The 20,544-nt window shown below is 42.7% G+C and overlaps 2 protein-coding genes across 2 annotated transcripts in view; one reads left to right on the top strand and one right to left on the bottom strand.

Moving 5' to 3' along the window:
• The window catches only part of SNX25 (sorting nexin 25), a 90,895-nt gene extending 82,712 nt beyond the window's left edge, over positions 1–8,183 (top strand). Inside the window, exons 15-19 of the mRNA XM_074588303.1 lie at positions 809–926; positions 2,140–2,206; positions 3,440–3,621; positions 5,198–5,298; positions 5,780–8,183. Coding sequence (XP_074444404.1) covers positions 809–926; positions 2,140–2,206; positions 3,440–3,621; positions 5,198–5,298; positions 5,780–5,854 — 543 coding nt within the window. The 3' untranslated portion in view covers positions 5,855–8,183. The remainder of the gene's footprint in view (positions 1–808; positions 927–2,139; positions 2,207–3,439; positions 3,622–5,197; positions 5,299–5,779) is intronic.
• LRP2BP (LRP2 binding protein) lies at positions 7,886–17,785 on the bottom strand. The gene is made up of 7 exons (XM_074588307.1): positions 17,670–17,785; positions 15,153–15,266; positions 13,515–13,657; positions 13,332–13,437; positions 12,642–12,865; positions 9,790–9,955; positions 7,886–7,992 (listed from the first exon to the last, which is right to left on the bottom strand). The coding sequence occupies exons 2-7, from the start codon at positions 15,204–15,206 to the stop codon at positions 7,927–7,929; spliced, it is 759 nt and encodes a 252-aa protein (XP_074444408.1). The 5' UTR covers positions 15,207–15,266; positions 17,670–17,785; the 3' UTR covers positions 7,886–7,926.
• Positions 17,786–20,544: the final 2,759 nt, after the last annotated feature.

The following is a 20,544-nucleotide window of genomic DNA, read 5'->3' as shown; positions in this document are numbered from 1 at the left end:
CCAGCCTCAGCGGGCTCGTGTCTCCTCACTGCGGCTTTGTTCTAAGCACAGGCAGGCAGGGGAAAATCCAGGAAAGCAAAGGGATGTGCTGGCTACCATGAGTAGGTGGTGTAGTCCTGGTGCTGAAGCAGATCTTCATGACACTGAGAAACAACCTGCTGTCTGCTCTTCATTCTTGAATAAATGGTACGGCCAAAACTGAGGTGGTTCATAGAATCATAAAATGGTTTAGTTTGGAAGGGACATTAAAGATCATCTGTTCCAACCCCCCTGCCCTGGGCAGGGACACCTCCCACTAGACCAGGTTGCTCAAAGCCCCGTCCAGCCTGGCCTTGAACCCCTCCCCATCCTGGATGTCCTTCAAGGTGGTGTGTCAGAGGAGGCTTTGCAATCACAAACCCCTCTGAGTGCCACCTCCTCCTTACAGCTCTCACCTGCTTCCTGGCAGTATACGGCTCCATCACCTGCTTTCCCTTACCCAGCTCATGTTGGAGGGCAGCATAGGCAGTGAACCCCACAAATCTGGGCAAATCCACCCAACATTGAGGTGCTTACTGGGGCAAGGCTGCAGGCAGAAGATCTAGCAGTGGTTATGACTCCAGCAGTGCAGCGTGTCCTCATTGCTGTGGTCCGGTGGGAAGTGCAATCCCTTTTCAAAATCCCTGTGAGGTTGCTGTTCGGTGGCTCCAGTGCCCTTTCTTACACGGGCTGGCTGTGCGTCTCCCCCAGGGCATGGCAGTAACTAAATCCATTCTGGAAGGAGGGTGGGGAACTGCAGTGCCTACCCATGTCGTGTCTCTCTTCCTAGGAAGAAACAGAAGAGGATAGTGACCTGTCGGACTATGGAGAGGAGGTGGATGGGAAAAGGGACTCTCTTGCTGAACCATGTTTCATGCTGATTGGAGAGATTTTTGAGCTGCGAGGAAGTAAGCTGTAAACCTGCTTATTTGCTAGTGGAATCTGTTGGCCAAGAAACGTGGGGCACTTCGTAATTCTTATTTTTCTGCCAGTTCAATAAGTGGAAATGTTCTGGCAATCTACATAGCTGGTTTGTTTGGAACAGAGCTGTTCTGCAGTAGTTCATAGCTTTGGTGCATTCATTCAAAAGTGAAATTCTAATATAAAATGGCAGTAAAAATATGACTGCTCAGGGAGAGCATTTGCCTTCAATATTCTTAAGTTTTTAATTTAAAAAAAATTCTGGGAAAAACAGAAAAGTACAAAAGCATGTTTTCTGTAAACAGGCTGCATGTTAGAATGTATGAACTATGAGGAAGGAAAGATGGCTTTATTACAGAAGGTCACTGACAAAGTAATGTAATTTTAATGTCTATTTTAAGTGTATTATGTACACATTTTAGTTCTACAATTTGGATGGTGGAAAAGATGCTAAAATTGTGGCATCTTTCAGTACCAGAATTTTTTTTTTTCCTCCTTTACGTAACTAAATGATGGTAATAAAGAAAACTACTTTTGCTTCTATTTGAATGTGCAGCCACACTTGATGCTCTATGAAATTATTTCCAGGGTAACTATTACAAGATGCAGCACCTTCCAGAAATGGCAGATGTATCTTCCAAATATAGACTTTCTCGTGCTGATGGAGAACAGCATGATGGAAAGATTAACCAGTAATTACTAGGAAGCACTCACATTTGTTTCCTTCATTTGTAATGAAAAGGAACTGCTTGGTTTATTTGAGTGAAAATGTTTTCAGAATTGTAATGATGCTGCTGTGTGTACGACATTATACTAATAGACATGAAAAGGGTGTGAATTTTGAGGGGTTTTCTTTTTTTCTAGTAGAAAAGGGGTTTGGGGTAGGTGTATGGCTCAATAAACTTGAAATATTCTTAAATGTAAAAGTTCACAGTATAAAGTACAAATGCATATTACAGATACGTTTATGTAACCTGCAAGTGTTAAAAATCATATAGCAAACAGGGCAGGGAAAGCAGTCAAGAAAAAGAGAGATCCATGTACAATTAGTGAAATCTTGTTATAACAGGAATGTTTACTGTAGGGACGGGGTGGTTTTTGGGTGGGGAGGGCAGGGGGGAAGATTTTGGACATGATCATGGGTTCCCTAAAGTTATTAATCTCTTGATCTTTATTTTCTGTCATTTTTCATTGTTCTAGTGTTCAAGTGGGTCAGAAAAACATTAATTGCACTAGTACAAGTCACTTTTGGAAGAACTATCAACAAGTAAGTAGCTGTTAACTGAACCTGCATTGTTGTTCTATGAAAAAAAGGCTGAAAGCAGAATTGCTAAAAAAAATAATCTGGACATTCTGTTGTATATGATAATCTGCATTTGTTTTCCACAGCTCAATTGACAAATACATTATGTTGATTAGAGAAGACACAGATATGTAAATCTTCTCCTTTTTTTTTTTTTCCTACACAGGGCTTTGCTTTTGGAAGAACGCAGTATTTCATGGGATTTCATTTTTGTGTTTATATAGATATATAACAAAAATTACTTTCTGTCTTGTTTTTCTGGACAGAATGGCTCTGAATGGCTTTTATTGGTTTGTGTTTTATCATGCAGTCCCATGAAATTTTTGACCGATCTGAAACAGACCTGGTTTCCATTTTCAGGAATTTCTTTCAAATCATAGAATCACAGAATGGTTTGAGTTGGAAGGGACCTTAAAGATCATCTCGTTCCAACCCCCTGCCCTGGGCAGGGACACCTCCCACCAGCCCAGGTTGCTCCAAGCCCCGTCCAGCCTGGCCTTGAACCCCTCCAGGGATGGGGCAGCCACAGCTTCTCTGGGCAACCTGGGCCAGGGGCTCACCCCCCTCACAGCAAAGAATTTCTTCCTCAGATCTCATCTGAATCTCCCCTCTTGCAGTTTAAAACCAATACACCTTGTCCTATGGCTCCCCTCCCTGATCCAGAGTCCCTCCCCAGCATTCCTGGAGTCCCACTAGGGACTGGAAGGGGCTCTAAGGTCTCCCCGGAGGCTTCTCTTCTCCAGGCTGAACCCCCCCAGCTCTCTCAGCCTGTCCTCACAGCAGAGGGGCTCCAGCCCTCTGAGCATATTCATGTCTTCCTCTGGCCCCGCTGCTTCTGCTGTTGGTGGCCCCAGAGCTGGAGGCAGCACTGCAGGTGAGGTCTCCCCAGAGCGGAGCAGAGGCGCAGCAGCATCACCTCCAGTTTCAGTGTAGTACTTGTAATTTGTAATATATGCTTGTGGATTACATTGAAACGTAGCCTTCTCCACATCTCAGTCAGGTATCTGGAGTGACCTAGATCCTAGAGCACCCAGAGCTGAATACAACTTGCTGTGACGCTGGTGGAATCAGCTCAGATAAAAATGGGATAATTACATGAAAACGAGCATCGCTTCCACTGCTTTCAGGAGTAAAAAGAATAAATCTGCATAAAATGTGAAAGACCAGCTCTGATGTGCTCCTTTCTACGTTTTACAGGCAAATCCGTGACACTGTACACTGGATGTTCAGTGAGCCAATGCTTGTTTACTACATCGGTGTGTTTCGAGATGCCTTTTGGCCGAACGGAAAGTTAGCACCACCACCGAGAGCCAAGAGCGATGAACAAAAGCAGGAGACAAAACAGAGAGCACAGCAAAAACTACTTGAAAACATTCCAGGTGAGATCACTTTCATTCTGATTAATCACGGATTTAATAACTAGTCAGGAAACTGGTTAATCAAATACTGTTTGCCGCATTTTAGATTTTTTTCCTGTAGAGTTGTAAATTATGGTTATTTGCATAAATAAGGATAATTTTGGCCTTACTCTTTGCCTCTCCTGTCTGTCTGGTAAAGGGCATGGATCTGGGTATTCTTCGTGGATGCAAAACCCAGTATCGCTCTATTTCTGTCTGTAGTATTCATGGAGGAATCTAAGTGAAGTCGAGACGCTCTCTGCTGGTTCTCTGAGAGCAAATACCAGCTGGTTGTGCCACCTGGAACTACCTGCCAAACAGGGAGAGCGGCACCGCCCCAAGTACTTCTACCTCTTGTATTTCAAAATTGAAAAGGGAGCTCTCCCCACGCCATCAGTGTTGTGCGGTGCTGTCTATTCCCGATAAGAGGTTTCAGGACATGGAACGTTAGAAGGACCCACAGCCTGTCCAGAAGCATCCTAGATTGAGTGGGGTTTCCAGGACGTTCCTTTGCCTGTCCTTACCTTCCAGCCCAGGCACTTCCCCTTCAGCACATGTGGTTTTGGGGCACCCTTCTGAGATGCTCCATCCCGACCCACTCACAGGACAGGGTGTCCCAGGTACATAATGCTGACTCTTCAGAGATCACGTAAACCCAAAGGCACCTAACTGGGAAGAACCAAAAATCATCCTCTGTAGCCCTTGGGAATGCACTTAAACATCATTTGAATGCTTCTTATCTCCCTTCCATAGGAATAGAATGTACTTCAATGAGCTATTTTATGGCTTCACTGAGATACCTCCTGTACCCCCTTGCATTAGGTTGTTTAATCAACTTTAACTGCAAAAATAGCAGCAGGTGCGTGTGCAAAATATTCGTCATTTGATGTGTAAACACCCCTCTGCTTACTTTCTCTGCTCCATACTCCCCTCCTTCCCTGGAATAGCCTTCTGGGTTTGGTTTGTGGCTTTGTTTGTTTCTGAGTTAGGAGACCTGTGTCAGGACACAGTTGAATGCATCTGAAGTTAATGATGAAACATTGGATTGCTATTTATTCTCTAATTTAATCCAAAATGTAAACAATTGATTTGCAGTTATCTTATCTGATTACTTGTGAGAAGTATTTTCTGTGAAGATTGAGGCAGTTCAAGTGCTAAATCTGTTTTAGCTGTTGTAGGAGTTCTGTCTTTGTGGCTGAAGAGGCGTTTCAGCGAATGGCTTAATAATATATTAGACTCCACTCTGCGAGGTGAACTATTGAAAACGCATTCTATATATCACATTAAAACACTTAAAATGTTGTCATTGAGACGCATGCACTACTATTTAACTTGTGTGACTTGAGAATAAGAGTATCTTTTAACCTAATTCCCTGTGTGTTTTTAAAAGGTTGGTGAATGGGGGCCACGCATCTTATAACCCAGTGCCGTGAGGTGCAGGGGTTTTGTTTCCCCTCCCGGTGTATTTATGGGCAGTGGGTACGGAGTAGGGCAGAAGCCACGGAGGTTTTGCCTCGCGTGAGTGAAACAACAGAAGCTGAATTAACATTTGTTGCAGATACTCTGCAGAGTCTTGTTGGACAACAAAATGCCCGTCACGGTGTAGTGAAAGTCTTCAATGCGTTGCAAGAGAGAAAGGCTAACAAGCATCTACTCTATGTGAGTAACCAGAAAAGAAGCCTTTGAACTTTATTGTCTGGTTAATTGCTGAGCTCTGCTCACTCGATCTCAAAGCCTGGGGTGGGTGTTTTTGCAGAGATTTACCTTGGACTGTTGTTCAGTGTGCAAGTAACCTTTTTTGTTATTAAAATAAATCAGAAAAAATGTACTTGGTGCTATCCTTCGACTGATTTTGAATAACAAAAAGCTGTCTAAGTTTAAAAACAGTATTGCTTTTCTCCAAAGGAGATCCTCTACCACATCCAACTTGCTGCACAAGGTGCAAACTAATTTCTTCATATAGCTGAGAAAAATAAATGTACCTTGGAGAATCCTGGGGAAGGATTGCTCTGGGACAGGCTCACAGTTAGGATGTGACAGCCCCTGAAGGTCCCACTCCTCTGCTGTGGGTTGGGACAAAAAGGAGAAAGAAATCCTCGTTTGGCACCTGCACTCATCTGAACTCTTCTCTGTTTTTCAGGTTTTGCTGGAACTGCTGCTAACTGAACTGTGTCCTGAGCTGAGAGATCACTTAGAGCAGCTTAACGCCACTTAGGTTTGAATCTGCACAATTGGACCACTAGAGAAATGTCTATGTCCGATAATAGACATGAAACTTATTTCCTCTTTTCCATAGAGGGCTGAGGACTATGATTATTTTTAGCGTTTTTCTTTCCTCTTGAGTTTTTTGTGAAGTAAACAGACTTGAAAAGATCTGATGCTGTAGTAGGGTAGACAAAACAATGCTGTATAGTTGCCAATTTTTATTTAAATTGTTCTATTTGACTACTCTTCTGTTTCAAATGTAGATTGAAAAATAAATGTTCATATAAGCTGAAAGAAACCAGAAAATATTTTAAACATTTATGAAAAGAAATTTTGCTTATAGTGGTAAACTAATGAATGTTGTACAGTTCTAATCTCCTCACTGAGGATTTGAGCATTCCTTTTTTTCTTGTGTATTGGAAAAGCCTTGTTGTGCAATACTACATGTAAAGCTATCGTGAAAATTTTATCAATTTTGTTTTTACCAAAGATTTCCCGTAGTTTGAAGCATTTGTAAGCAATAACTAACACGACTGGATTGCAGTACTTGATAATGAGGCCGTACTGACAACTAAGGAATGAGTCCGGCAGCACTAGTTTCGTCAGAAATATTTACATTACTTTGAAGTCTGTGTCAAAAATACGTATTGTAAACTGGTATGTCCTAACGGAATGCCTGTGTTAAATGTTAGTTCAGAGATTAGCGCTTATGAATTGCTTCTATGAATGATTAAGTAGACATTTAATTAAACCATTCTAATAACTTCCCTGATACTACTCAGGGCTGTTTTATTCAAATACCCCGATTTCAAACAACCTTCAAATCTTTCCCTTATTTTATACAAGGAAAGAAAATGACGTCTTCAGTGGTTTTTTTAATTTATGTAAAAATATGTAAAATATGGTCTTAATGCACATCTAAATAATTAAATATCCTCAAAAATCCCTAGGTGACACTCATTACTTTCTTTTAATTTCAGTACAGTTGTGCTCTTGGAAAAACTGCTTGCAGTTAAGACTGGCTGTAGTTTAAGGTACACAAAATCTGTATGCTGTATTTAAATCGGTGCTTTTAGTAACATCGAGCCTTCTGTTCCAACAGATTCAAAGAAGTTTTCAAGTCACGGCACAGTCCTAAGAGCAAGCCAAATTCTGCACATACGAAGTTTTACAAGTAAATAGGTATTTATTGGGAAGTGTGCAAGTTTACCAGAGCAATCAGTAGAATTTACTAGTGGTTAATCAAAGTATCTTTTGATAAAAGATTCAGCGTGACACTGCTCGGGCACACGCGCTCCCAGCCAGAAGGTTTTCAGCTATTTCTAACGCAGAGGCAGAGAGAATGCAATAGACGGAGGGATTGAGGAGAACAGGCCTCGAGCAGAGGACGTGTATATTGAATGTTTCCATACTAATTGTCGTTGTTCTCCATAGTTCTGTAAGAAGTAGTGCCTAGTTTTAGAAGTTGACGTGGTTTGAACTGTAAAGCTTACTGTCATACAGGCCAATTTCCAGCTTTGAATCTCTGCAGTCTAGGAGTAAAATGAGTTAAGACCCTGAAGTAGATCCAGATGCATTAGAAAAGCGTGTGAAAGAAAGTGTACGCACCACTAGCAAAGGTAAGATTTAAAAATGGTCGTGACCTGTGAATGGGTGGTGTGTGAAAACTAGACAAGGTTGGGTTCAAGCTTCTCAGAATATTAAAACTTAATGTTTACATACAAAAGATGCAGAAAAGGAGACAACCATTTTTATTGGGTTTTGGCTTGATTCGTGCACTATATGGCAGTATGACATGAAGAAAACACGGGACATCTGTCCCACTAAAATGTTCTTGATAAACCTTAAGTCTTCAATGCCATTTTAAAAAGTCTGCCTTTGCCTCCTCTCGGTTAAAGGAAGAGTGTGAGCTTTTTGCTTTCTCATTTTTAGGTAAAAAAGAATCAGTAAATTGCTTTAAGTAATAACTTATAGAAAGTTGAAAAGCACGCAGTAAGTGATGAACAGTCTGTAATTGCTGGAAATAAAAGACGGTTTATTGCAGGAAACACATTTATATATCAGTCACCATTAAAGGAAAGACTAAATTCTCCCAAGATTAGCTGCCAGTTCAAGGTCAGAAGCAACACCAGGATCCAGAAGGCATGCCTTTCAAAACAAAGAAAGTTCTTGTTTATAGCTAAAACAAAACTGTATGTTGTCAATATTACATTTTGTTGGCATTATCTGAGATACCAAGTTGTTAAAATATTAAAGAGTTAATATGTTAATCTTTAAATCCCTGTTTCTGATGCCACGGAAGAAAAATTGAGTATTTAAAAGGAGCATACTTGACTGTAGTGTCAGGCTTGGTTTTGTTTTGTTGTTGTGTTTGTTGGTATGGCATGTGCTGGCACCATGGTCTGCACATAAATCTGCTTACAGCCTGGATCGCTCTCGTTCGCTCCCACCATCTATTTCAGTGCCCTCTGGGATGCCCACCTGTTCTTCCTTGCCTCTCTCAAAACTGACTGGGTCTAAGAATGGTGGGCCAAAACCACAGCTGAGCGGTTAATTGAAAAAGCAAACATATGATTTTAATTTTAGGTGGGTATAATTGTACAGTTAACGCAAGAATTATTTTCCAGGTGCAAAAGAAACTGAGCACTGTCTTGTCTTTTACTTGTTCTGAAGCTACTCCTTCAGGTAGCTTCCTTGTTTATTTTCTGTCCCTTCTCTTCTGTTGTCAATGTAGAGGTGCATGGCATCAGTCAGTAGAAATCATCTCCTTTTACACCAAGAAGCTAGTGACATTCCTAGGTCAGTCTCCGATGTACAGCTGGCGAATGAGGAGTGAAAGCTGTAATTTTCTTTCAGCTGTGGTGGCTACACTAGACCTGATGGACGATGGTGGGACGGGCTACGCTCACGCAAAGCCATGCAGCAATGCAATCCTGATGGGCCTCTTCGCGCCTTAACACTTACCTAGGAGTACTGGCTACAGCATTCCTAACACTCCAGCTTTTTTCCTTTCCTCATCTCCTCCTCATCCTAGCCTCTACAGCACTTTTCACAGCAGGAGAATAAAATGTTTTAAATGTATATATTCAGAAAATCACGTCCTCTGCTAGGCCTCTGATATCAGTGGCTTCCCTGAGTAAGAAGCCACAAAAATTGTTATTTGGTAATTAATCATTTACATAACTCTCCATCAAAGTATTCTACTTGCAGAAACAAATGGTCTCTACATGCCAGAAATCACAGAGTCTCTCTGAAGCACAGATCCAGTCTTGCTCTACTTCCCTTCAGTTGGCTTAATCGTCTTGCCTTGGCTGTACCTTTAGGCATCACTGACATTATTTAGCAGGATCATGTTCTAGAAGCCATTATTGACCTTTTTCCTCAGGCAATAAATTTTACTTCAGCTGTAGAACTTTCAAAAAATGTGACCTGTTTTTTCCCTGTATATCAGTAACTATCTACATTTTAAGCTATCGCTAAAAATGTAGACTTAAAAATAAGCGTGACAACCAGTTATGACTGATTTAAGTATTGGTAATGAAGGCTGTAATTGTTAATAATCTAAAGTAGAGGAAAAATTACGATTTTTCCAGTTTGAGAGAATGACAGACAGCAAATCGGTGGAGGATAAAATTACTCCAATTGTTTAGCTAATTTATCTTGCAAGTTACCAAGCTCTTTGCTGTGGTGATTATCACAGGTTTGTTTGTTTGGCAGAATACGTTGTTCCCTTAAGCAAGTGGGCAGATAGTATCCTTTCAGGGCTATTTTTAGTAGTTTTCAATATACTTTTATCACTCTTCATTTTATTCCACAGATTAAATTTTTTCCCCTGCGTAAATAAAGTTGGAGTCTTTAACCAAAGAGCAAGTTTAAAGACTCAAATCCAAGGTCTCACTCAATTTCATGAGCTATAAATGGGTCTGTAAGACTTCCCCAACTTACCTTAGAATAGTATTTTTTAGCAGCAGCTGGATCTTGCTGGACGCCCCGGCCGAGCTGGAGGCACCTGGCCAAGTAGAAGGCAGCCATGGCAACCCCCTTGGCTACGGAGGCAGGAAGGCAATCCGTTACCTTTGCTAGCGTGTCGATGTCGTCGGTCTTGGTAATCCTGGTGGGGAATTCACAGCGTTAGGTGAGATAATGCTATTTCAAGCAATAATTTAAGTTGACCATATATGACTTGACAATGCCTTCTTTTCCATTTGTATCATTATCCAAAATAAGCTGGAATTTATATGTATTCAGCAGCCTGATGAGGATTCTTCTATTCGTTATATGATTCAAAGTTAGTCTTATTCGAATATTGTCGTATTAAATAGCAAACAAATATGTAGCTTTTGCAGTCGCTTTCACTACAGTTATACTGGTTATAAAAGGCAGCATATTTTATACTAATTGTGCCATGTATTATTTAATGGAAATTAATATATATGTGGAAGAAAGGCAAAACTCTTATTTCATATAACTGAGCAACCTCATCTAGCGGAAGGTGACCCTGCCTGCAGCAGGGGGCTGGACCTGGGTGATCTCTAAAGGGCCAACCCAAACCATTCCATGAGTCTATGAATCTAAACTTCCGAGGTCTTATGAGGATACTGGCAAATCACAGTAATCTGAAGATCTTGGACATACTTGAGAGCCTCAGGCTGTAAGACCCGCTTATGGCGACTGCTTACGACTGTTTCAGCTGAATTATTTTCTTTCTTCTGCATGCATCTGTCTGCTTGCTGTCACCTTATTTCCAGCATGGTGTTTTTACTAAGAACCGTTTTAAGAATCAGAGGGACAAAGTGAACTTTTTTTGTAGCTGTCAGGCTATAATTACCTAGTATTGTTACTATAAGATTAGGTACAACGCTTTCTAAGCGGAAACTGATTTTTTTTTTTTTTGTAACTGTTGTCTTAAACCAGAAACCCCCAAGCCCCACATCCTTTCCAGATACCAAACAGTAATTACATGCTGCTTCACACATTTCAGTTATTTGTTGTGTCAAATAGTCACAGACTTGACAGAAAAAACGAATGAAAAGTGCAAGTCATTTCAGTTTATAGCTACTCCCTATAAATTAGTGTTTATGAAAGATCGCTCTGAAGTAACCCTCTGCAAGTTGGTGCCTGCTCAATCACCTGAATGTGGTGAGAGCAACGTTCTCCCACCGAATTTAGTCCCATTAACAAATAACAGTAGCGCAAAGAAAAAAACCCCAAAGACTTACTAGCAAGAACATTCAAATATAGTAACAGAAATCTATTACCTCTTTTATCTTTCCTGATATATAGCATTTTTGCCTTCCTTTCCAAAAGATACCCAACAGGATGCCGATGCAAGTAACGATACCCAGTCAAGTCGGGCAAAAATTCCTAGTTCGGCACAATTTGCCTTCAAGAACGCACCATAGCAGTGGGTGAGTAGAACTGTGAAATATTAGTAGCTAATCTAGACTCCAAATATTAGGCAAGGTTATTCTGTACATAATCATATAATGTTTGTACACTTGTATATAATGTAACAAACAAAAGGGACAAATAAATTCTAGCAGAAAAGGTATTGATGCTTGATAGACCTGGTTCAACTGCAATCAGATTTTTGCCTCAAGGCCGACTGCAATCCCAATTAAGTGGAACTGTTTCAAGTATGGTGGCAGTATTTTTTGGTTCAGAAATCGTCATTTCTGGCTGCAGTATGGGATTTCATTGCTGTTTTCTGCAATCGCCGTTGCAGCTGATGAAGGTCACAGTTTACTTGTCCGAATAATCTGCCGTGCAGCATTGACTGGAGGGGATGCATTCCCCACGAGACAAGCTAGGGGAGACTGAACAGCTCGCAGTCTACTTACGGCGCAAGAAAAAGAAAGGCAGCAGTTCAGAGAGAAAACAAACCTTTTCAGCAATGACGATAGCAAACAGCGTTCATCGCTCAACTACTGAATTACCAGAGGTGCCGCTACCCAGTGGCGCATGGAGGGTGCAGCTTCTGTAAGATGGCAAGCTGTGACACGTTTATTGCTGGGCAGCAGCAGCTTCACAAACGTATCACAGAAAGCACGACTGCTGTTGTGTGCAGCTTGTATAAGCAGTCTGTTTGTCTGTCTTATTTCCAAGCAAATTAATAATCTGCTTGACAGATTAAACTTTTAACGCGTACTGGCCAGCTCTGGAGGTTTGTCACAGAAATGTGCTGTAGAACTGGCACCAACATTGCTTTTCTCCTCCATGACTTGTTCAAGATACAGGAGCTAGATCCAGCCTGGCTGTGTTTAAGACTGCAGCCGGTACCAGAAGTCGCGATTTCTGCAATACACAAACCGCTCCAGAGTGCGGAGGTGGAGCAGCGAGTCCCACAGTGACTGCCGAAGCACGCTGAGCCACAGAGCGAGGAAATGATGGGGTGGAACACAGTGGGTTGAAATCCCGTTAAGATGGAGTATGTGAAGAACAGAAGAATATTTGTAGGGGTTTAAAAGGGAAGGGCGAAGGCAGGAGCCTAGAGCAGACTGGGGACTGAGGAGACGGGAAGGCAGGGGCTTCTTGGTCCGTTTGGGATTCTAGTTCAAGGCTGTTTTGCTTCACAGGATGAGAAAGAAAAGTTCAGCTGTACTGAATAATTGAGAACCTTATAGTATTAATTTTGTCTGTGGTTTGCTATTCCCTCTTTAAAGAAGAGCTCTTGGAATTCATTATCTCAAATGTGTCTCAAGTTTGAGAGATGAGGGCATGAATTTAATCACTTTAATCGGATATACGTGATCTTACATGAAGAAGCGTAATAAAAAATAAAGCAAAATTAACTTCACCTTTTGGCTAACGCAGCAGCTGTTGAGTAAAATTTTCTTTTGTAATAATATTCCACAAGATGGCCTTGAGCATAGATGTTGCCACGTTCTGCTGCTTCTCTCAGACACTCCAAAGCAGCTTTTGTGTTTTGACATATACCTTGTCCACGGAGGTACATAACTCCAAGCGCTCCCTGCGATTCCAGACTTCCGTTGCCACATGCTTCTGAATGCCAGAAAAAGGCCTAAACAAGAGGCACAACGTTGGAGTATGTGTTTACTTTAGCTGTTTTTCTTGCATACTGTTTCCATAAAAGCTTTCATACCAGCCATCCTCTAAGAAATGCTTAGACATAAAAGAAAGCAGAATCCTTGTACGGCTTTTAAACCCGCTTCATTTACTGTCAGAGCCGTCAGTCAGTGGCACTTGCCTGATTTCTGAAGGTTACCAAAGTCAACAAACCTTAAATCCGTTCTATCATTCTCCCTGGTACTCCCACTAAGAAAAAATAATAAATAATCTTGGCTAGCTGTGTCATGTGAGGCAAAATGGGGGATTCTGGCAGTCGGTTCATACAGGCTTAAATGGATGATGATGCCTAGCAGTACTTAAAATACAGCCTTCAGAGTCAAACATACCACTGAAGTCCTTCTGTGAAATTGGAAATTAACTGGGACTCGTGAAACTCAAAAGGTACAAGCGGGCTTTACCTTCTTCAGATCTTTTAGAACGGACACAGAATAAAGCATTCCTAAAGTACTCTGGGCCTTCACACTTGCTTTTGGGTTCCCATGGTCTGCAGCAATAAGCCACAACCTAAGAAAACGGGGACAAAGGAAGGTTAAGTAGCACAGCATCTTATATTCATGAGGAAAATTAGTGACTGCCGTTACCTTTCAGCCTCTTCAGTTGACTGCTTAACACCACATCCTTCATAATACGCTCTGCCGAGGTTGTATGCGGCTGCGAACTTCAAGTGTCTTGCTTTCGGGGAGTCGGAGTCTAGTATTTTCCTCATGTATTCCACCCCCTTTTCCTAAAATGGAGAGATTTTCATTATTACAGTCAGGACTGGGAAGGAGATGAACTAAAGAACCTGAGAGTCCGCTAACTTCTGGAAGACAGGTAATTTTTCTACTTAGAAGAAAGGCTGAGGCGTGCTGGCAGGGCAGTCTGGAGGGCAGTGTCACGCCGAAGCAGAATTGATCTTCGGTTACCAGAGAGCCCCTGGATTTGTTACCTTGGCATATCTTTAATGTGGAACATTTCCTTATAAACGTTCATCTGATAATACATTACTGGTCTTCATTGATAAAAATTTTCTCAAAAATATTCTTGTCCTCACGTAAGTGAATGTCGCGTCCTAAACTTGCTACGTTTTCAGTTTTAGACCCCTGCAGCGTTTTTCATATTGCATGATGTGTCTGAAGTCATCAAACAACCTTAACGACAGAAGGCAAAGTGATACAATAGCACGCTCTGAAGTCCTGCCATTAAAAATAACCTTAGATTCATAATGACAAAAAATTATAAGGTTAAATAAGTAAACAGAGAACACTGCCTATGGGCAGCTGTATGATGCATCATCCAAGGACCTCAAAAGTATTTTGGAAACAAGATTTACACGAGTAGGATTTCGCTAAATACACTAGAAATAGTCCTTTATAAAGGGTTCCTCACACAAAAAAGAATGTTACTAAAAATGTTTATTTGCAAGGAAACCACTGTGGTAATTATACAGGCCGACGGAACAAACCAACCACTTCTAAACCCAGCAGAATCTTTTTTGCTGACAATCCTCTGGGCACCAGACGAGTGCCATGTGTTAATACACTGTTTGGTTCATTTCCTCGCCCTCCTGCCTTGTTATCTGCCCTTTCTTTCGTCCTTTTTGTATTCTTCCCTCATACCACTCTTTCACATCATGTTCTCCAATAAATTATTTTCTTCTTATTGTAGCAATTCATTCCTTTGTCTTCCTTTTTTTGCAATGTAATTCTTCAAATTCTTGCAAATATAAGTCTTCATTTGTCTAATCTAAAAATATTATGCCAACCGCTGGCAGAAGCACAATCTTCTTTAACATCCATGTTAAGAGAATAGAAAGTACCTTAAAAAAAGATCTTTGGCCAACAGATGCTTTACACTTTGAAATATAGTTGTTTGATTTCCATTTTTACCTATTTTATTTTCATTTTTATTCACTCCTTATTAAAAAGTAGCAAATTATTAGTAATTTTTTAAACATAGCTTCCACACGTAGTACAACCAAACCCTTAGAAATTATATTTTAAAATACAAGTTAGTGTATTTTTCAGATAAACCTATTTTATTATGGCTATTTTTGAGAACTTCTTTGGCCCAGCACCCTTTCTTTTTAATGATGGTTTGCAGACATCTGTACTTTATGAAATTAATTCTAAGTCAGACCTGTTTATTTTAAATTAGATAATCAAGCTTGCAAATAAGCTCTTAGTAATTATCAGCAAATGTTAAAAGAAAAGCAAAAAGTCTACGGCTAGATTACTCACAGGGTCTTCTTTAGTGCCTAGTCCGTCATAATGCATTACACCAAGCTGATACATTGCTTGGAAATCTGTATCCTGGATTTTTTCAAATTGTATTAATGCTTCTTCATGCAGCCCCTGGGAAAGACAAAATAAGCGATGACGTACAGGGAAGGAAGAGCCTGGCCGGCAGCTTAACTCTCCAGTATGTACCCTCTTCACAGTTTTCAACCTGGAGCATTTCCTTCGTGAACAAAGAACAAAAAACTGCAACCGCAGAAGTGGCAGAAAGCAGGTCAGCAACCACAAGAAAGTTGGACAGGATGGAAGCACTTAGGACTTTCAAACAGGTTTTCACTGTTTTATATCTATTAAAAAAGTTCTAAATATGAAAACTCCTTCCAGTACCTGAAGGGGGCCTACAGGAAAGCTGGGGAGGGGCTGTTTGCAAGGGCAGGTAGCGATAGGACGAGGGGCAATGGTTTAAACTAGAGCAGGGCAGGGTTAGATCAGACATTAGGAAGAAGTTCTTTACACTGAGGGTGGTGAGACACTGGCCCAGGTTGCCCAGAGAGGTGGTGGAGGCCCCATCCCTGGAGACATTCAAGGCCAGGCTGGATGAGGCTCTGAGCAACCTGATCTAGTTGAAGATGTCCCTGCTGACTGCAGGGTGTTGGTGGACCAGATGGCCTTTAGAGGTCCCTTCCAACCCAACACGTTCTGTGATTCTATGATAAGTAGTGGCATACAAACATCATTTCAGAAACCAAAGGATATTCTGACAACCTTTCTTCCCCTCCCCCCAAATGCCGTCTTTTTAGTTTAAGGAGATAAGAGTCTTAATTCAGCTGCCCTGCCCTATCGTCTGCCATCCCTTAACTCAGGCGAGTTATAACCCTCCTACACCCCACAGGTTTGAGTCTGCTTTTGCATCTCGACTAAGGGTGGGGTTCACAAAGCTTAAACTCGGATGTCTGAGGACTTCATGGGCCCAGCTGTCTGCCCCGTGTTTTTTAGGAAGGCATCGCATGCAACAGCAGAGATTCTTTCACTTCTGAGAAAGAACCTTGGAGACCATTTGCTTCTGCGTGAAGTCAAAGCAGAAACTATATTTTAAAATACACAGTTAAACAACTGTAATGTAACAGCTAACTGAGCCTGGTGTCCTTACTAAAATATTCTTATGCATGCATATAGGCATACTAAGTAAAAACAATATTGAAATTAAAGTGGTTTTCTCTATACTTTTCCTTTATTTTTCTGTATGTTTTGATAAAACAATACCAGACTGCAAAAGCTTAGAACTGAGCGATAGTTCGACAAACATCCTCACAATGACAAAACACCCTGTGTTAATACGGTCCAAACCATTAATTGTCTAGACTAATTGTCTGGGGAGCTTAGCCATTACGACTGTGTGGGCTTTGGTTTTTTTAAAGAACTCTGGAAAAAAAACCCCAATGTCTTTTTACAACCAGCTGTCACAAGTATCAGAAAAAGAAGTACCGGAGTCACCTGTACTGTTGCCTTCCTGAGAATTTAGTGCCGTAAGGAGGAGTCATGGAGTTCTGATCAGGCAGTGATTTTTTCTAACATCTGAAATTGCAGCACTACAAGAACATGCGTTTTTAGGCACTACAGACATATGTCCAAAAATCTGGACATTAAAACCTGCTCAAAGAATAAATTCAGGGATGGACAGCAATACATAACATGGACATCCAAGCCAGCTCATCAAGAAACAGACAGGTCTCCTGCCCCGCTAGGTCAGTCTCGATCATGCCAAAATCAGGCAATTCATTAACGAAAACATGAGGAAGGACAGGGCTCAGAAAGCAGAAACCCTGAGTGAGACAATTCAGTTCCTGCTGCAAACCCCCGAGGCTGATTTACACCGTGCCACTGGCTGCACTATAAACAGTACTGAATCCATGCACGTCACATCGGGAAATACGTGAGTTGGTACTTGTACTACATTCTTTTCCATCTTCCTGAACTGAGATATTCTAATTTTCACAAGAAATTGAGGTTTAAGTTCACCGGCCAGCCAGGCTTACGCTGTTCCCTGAGCGTTTACCTTCAAATCTATGGGTGACCAATTTTAGCTGAAGTGGGCAGGGACGGAAATCTCAACATGTTTCAACAAAACTGGTGGCCAGGGAGGGAATAAAGATCAAAAGCTGTGTCTCGGGCCAGGGAGCAAGTACCATGTAGCTGAAAACAGCATGTCGGGTTTGGCCAGTTGGATGGCCAAAAACCAACTCGGCTTGGAATTGGATTTGGAATTGGGCTGCTGCTTACTGATCTGGTCCTTGGGAGACCTGGGAGGGAACTAGAAGACACCACGGGATGCTTGGGGAAGTGCAGGAAAAAATGTATTTAGGGGGAACGCCCTGTGATTCTTTCAATAGCTCCTTTCCGTGGGAAAAACCCGGCATAGGCATCTCTTGTAGTTTTTTTTTAAGGTGTCTCTTTTTCCCCTGAAATGGTATTGAAAATGGTCAGCTTTATAATATTTACTTAAAAGAAGGAAACCACAACCTCTTCGTAGTACAGTTGTCCTTTCAGAAGACGTGCCAGGGGATCTCCACCAGCCGTTCTCTTTGCCAACAGCTCCTCTGCCCTTTCAAATAAAGCAGCACGCCTGCAGTTCTCTGCTTAAAAATAGACATACGTTTGGTTTTCTCCCAGAGCAGATGGAACAGCATCAGTAAGCACACTAAAGGTCTGAAGCTGGTAGTGTCCCCTTTTTATTACCTTTTTAAAAAAACTAAGATGAAAGAGAGGGCTGCTTGATTACAAGGAAAAACCTCTGCTCGGTTGATGAGGGGCAAGCAGTGGATGTTGTCTACCTGGATTTCTCCAAGGCTTTCGACGCGGTTCCCAACAGCCTTCTCCTAGAGAAACTGGTGCGGTACGGCCTAGACAAGTGGTCCGTGCGGTGGGTGGGGAACTGGCTGACAGCTCCACCAGCCAGAGGGTGGTGGTCAATAGCTCCTTTCCAAACCGGCAACCTGTCACACGTGGGGTCCCCCAGGGATCGATACTGGCCCCAACCCTGTTTAATATCGTCATAAGTGATCTTGGTGATGGGATCACGTGTACCCTGATAAAGTTTGCTGGTGACACCAAACCGAGTGGGGAAGTGGACACTTGGAGAGCCACCCTGCAGGAAGACCTGGAGAGGCTGTAAGAGTGGGCTAACAAGAACTTCATGAAGTTCCACAAGGACAAGTGTCAGGTCTTGCATCTGGGGAAACATAATCCAGGAGCGCAGCACAGGCTGGGATCTACCCGGCTGGGGAGCAGCTCTGTGGAAAGGGACGCGGGTGTCCTGGTGGACAACAAGCTCAATACGAGTGAACAGTGTGCTGCTGCGGCAAAGAAAGCCAACAGGATGCTGGGTGGCATCGACAAGGGCTTCACCAGCAGAGACAAAGAAGACATTATCCCACTCTACTCAGCGCTGGTCTGGCCACACCTGGAACAGTGTTCAGTTTTGGTCCCCACTGTACAGGAAAGATGGGGAGAGGCTGGAGAGGGTCCAGGGAAGCGCCACCAAGATGATCAAAGGACTGTGCAGCCTGCTGTGTGAGGAAAGGCTGAGAGAACTGGGGTTGTTCAGCCTTGAGAAAAGAAGGCTCAGGGGAGACCTTATCACCATGGTCCTGTATCTCAAGGGTGGCCACATCTTCTCAGAGACTGAGATGGAAGGGATGAGGGGTGATGGGTACAGGTTACTCCAGGGGAGATTCTGACTGGACACAAGAGGAAAATTTTTCCCACTGAGAACAACCAGCCCTTGGAATAATCTCCCCCGGGAGGTGGTGGATTCCCCAACACTGGACTTCTCCTACCTGGCGCGTCGGGGGCGGGCTGGGCGCTGCAGGCCTGGGGCTGGTGCTGGCTGTGCAGCTTCATCCTGCCCCGGTGGCCAGCGGCCTGGAGGTGGCCGGCAGCAGTTGGCAGTTGCTGGTTGTCGGTTGTTTGTTGTCCCCCTTGCTGTCCCACAGTCCCCCGCAGCCCAGCCCGGGCTGTGGCAGCATCCAGCACGCTCCAGAGGGCTCCTTGGGGCCCTTCGACAAGGCGGGAGGAGGAAGCCAGGGAAAGTAACGTTGGTATTTTGCTCCATTTTCCAACAGAAAGGAGAGTGACGGTGTCCTGTAGGCCAGAGGTCTGTAGCAATAACACTTCTAGCTGTTGGCCAGTGCCAAATGATGTGAAAATACATGATGGGACAGGCTGCGCTTTGGGCATCCGCCGGATCTTCCTGCCGGTCCTGTTGCAAATTAAACGCAGAAGCCCAAAACGTGCTGCAGAAAGTGATTATAGGCAAAAATGACAGAAACCCCAAAGGCAATTCGGTTAAAAGGGCACTAGGCCATGAAACTTCAGCCTAGAAAACGGGACTTCTGCACTTCCAGTGATCAACAACTGTTCCTTCTAATGTAGTTTGTTTTCCCCGTGTAGATACTACAAAACTGAGGAGGATATTTGAGGGAAAACGCTGTTGGAAGCTGAATTCTACTGAAACCTAAAGGATTGTTTCCGCTTCTGTTGCTAGCTTCTGGCTGGCTCTCTTCTAAAACGGGATATAATACCAAAATGCTGCGAGGGTGTTTCTAAAATAATCGTCAGCTGCATCCCAGCTTATTTTTTCAGATGATTATCATCCATTTTTGGCAGTGCCACCTGTTTCTATAGCGACAGGGACAGAGGCAACAGTCCGAAGAGGGGAGTAACACCTGCGGGGTTGGTGTGCTGTTTTCCAGCAGCCCCAAACGACCTCTGCAAGTGCCAAAAACCTCCCCAGACTCCCCCTGATGCACTTTGTGTAGATGGTACGGCCTCGAGGAGTCTCCAGGAAAAGAAAAGCTTTGTTTAAAGCATCAATGAATTGGGTGATTCTGTTACCAAAGACAGGCCTCGGCTTTGTTTATAACCACGTTAACTAAAATGTTGTTTCCTCCTAATCTTCTTACCGTGTGAGAAAACCGCTAATTACTGACCTTCTTGCTGCGTGAGAAAATAAGTTAGTGACTGAGCTGATGTTACAGATAGCGATAATGAGGAGACAGCCAGAAGCAGCTCATCACCACGGACGGGATAACAAGTAGTTAATCGCTTCAAGGCTCTTTTATGCCTCAAGTGTGTGCCCCTGTCCCGATTAGGACAGAGCTGGGGCTACCTCAAGGAACATCCTTATCCTCCTCAGGAAGTTGGCAAACTTACAGTAAACTTCTACTGTCCTGAGACGACTCAGTGCCCTAACAGGATAACGTGAGGAACGGTCTCCTTACCCAAACGACCCCCGAGAAGCTCAGGCTTGCGCAGAAGTGTTTTGCTGATGCAGCAAAATTTGATACGCACACGCAAAAAGCTCTTTGGCCATCCTAATGAATACGTAACCCCGGGG

The sequence above is a fragment of the Larus michahellis genome, chromosome 5 (genome assembly GCF_964199755.1).
Source record: "Larus michahellis chromosome 5, bLarMic1.1, whole genome shotgun sequence".
NCBI classification, from domain to species: domain Eukaryota; kingdom Metazoa; phylum Chordata; class Aves; order Charadriiformes; family Laridae; genus Larus; species Larus michahellis.
Note: the sequence above shows the minus strand (reverse complement) of the source record. Positions and strands in the feature narration are given on the sequence as shown.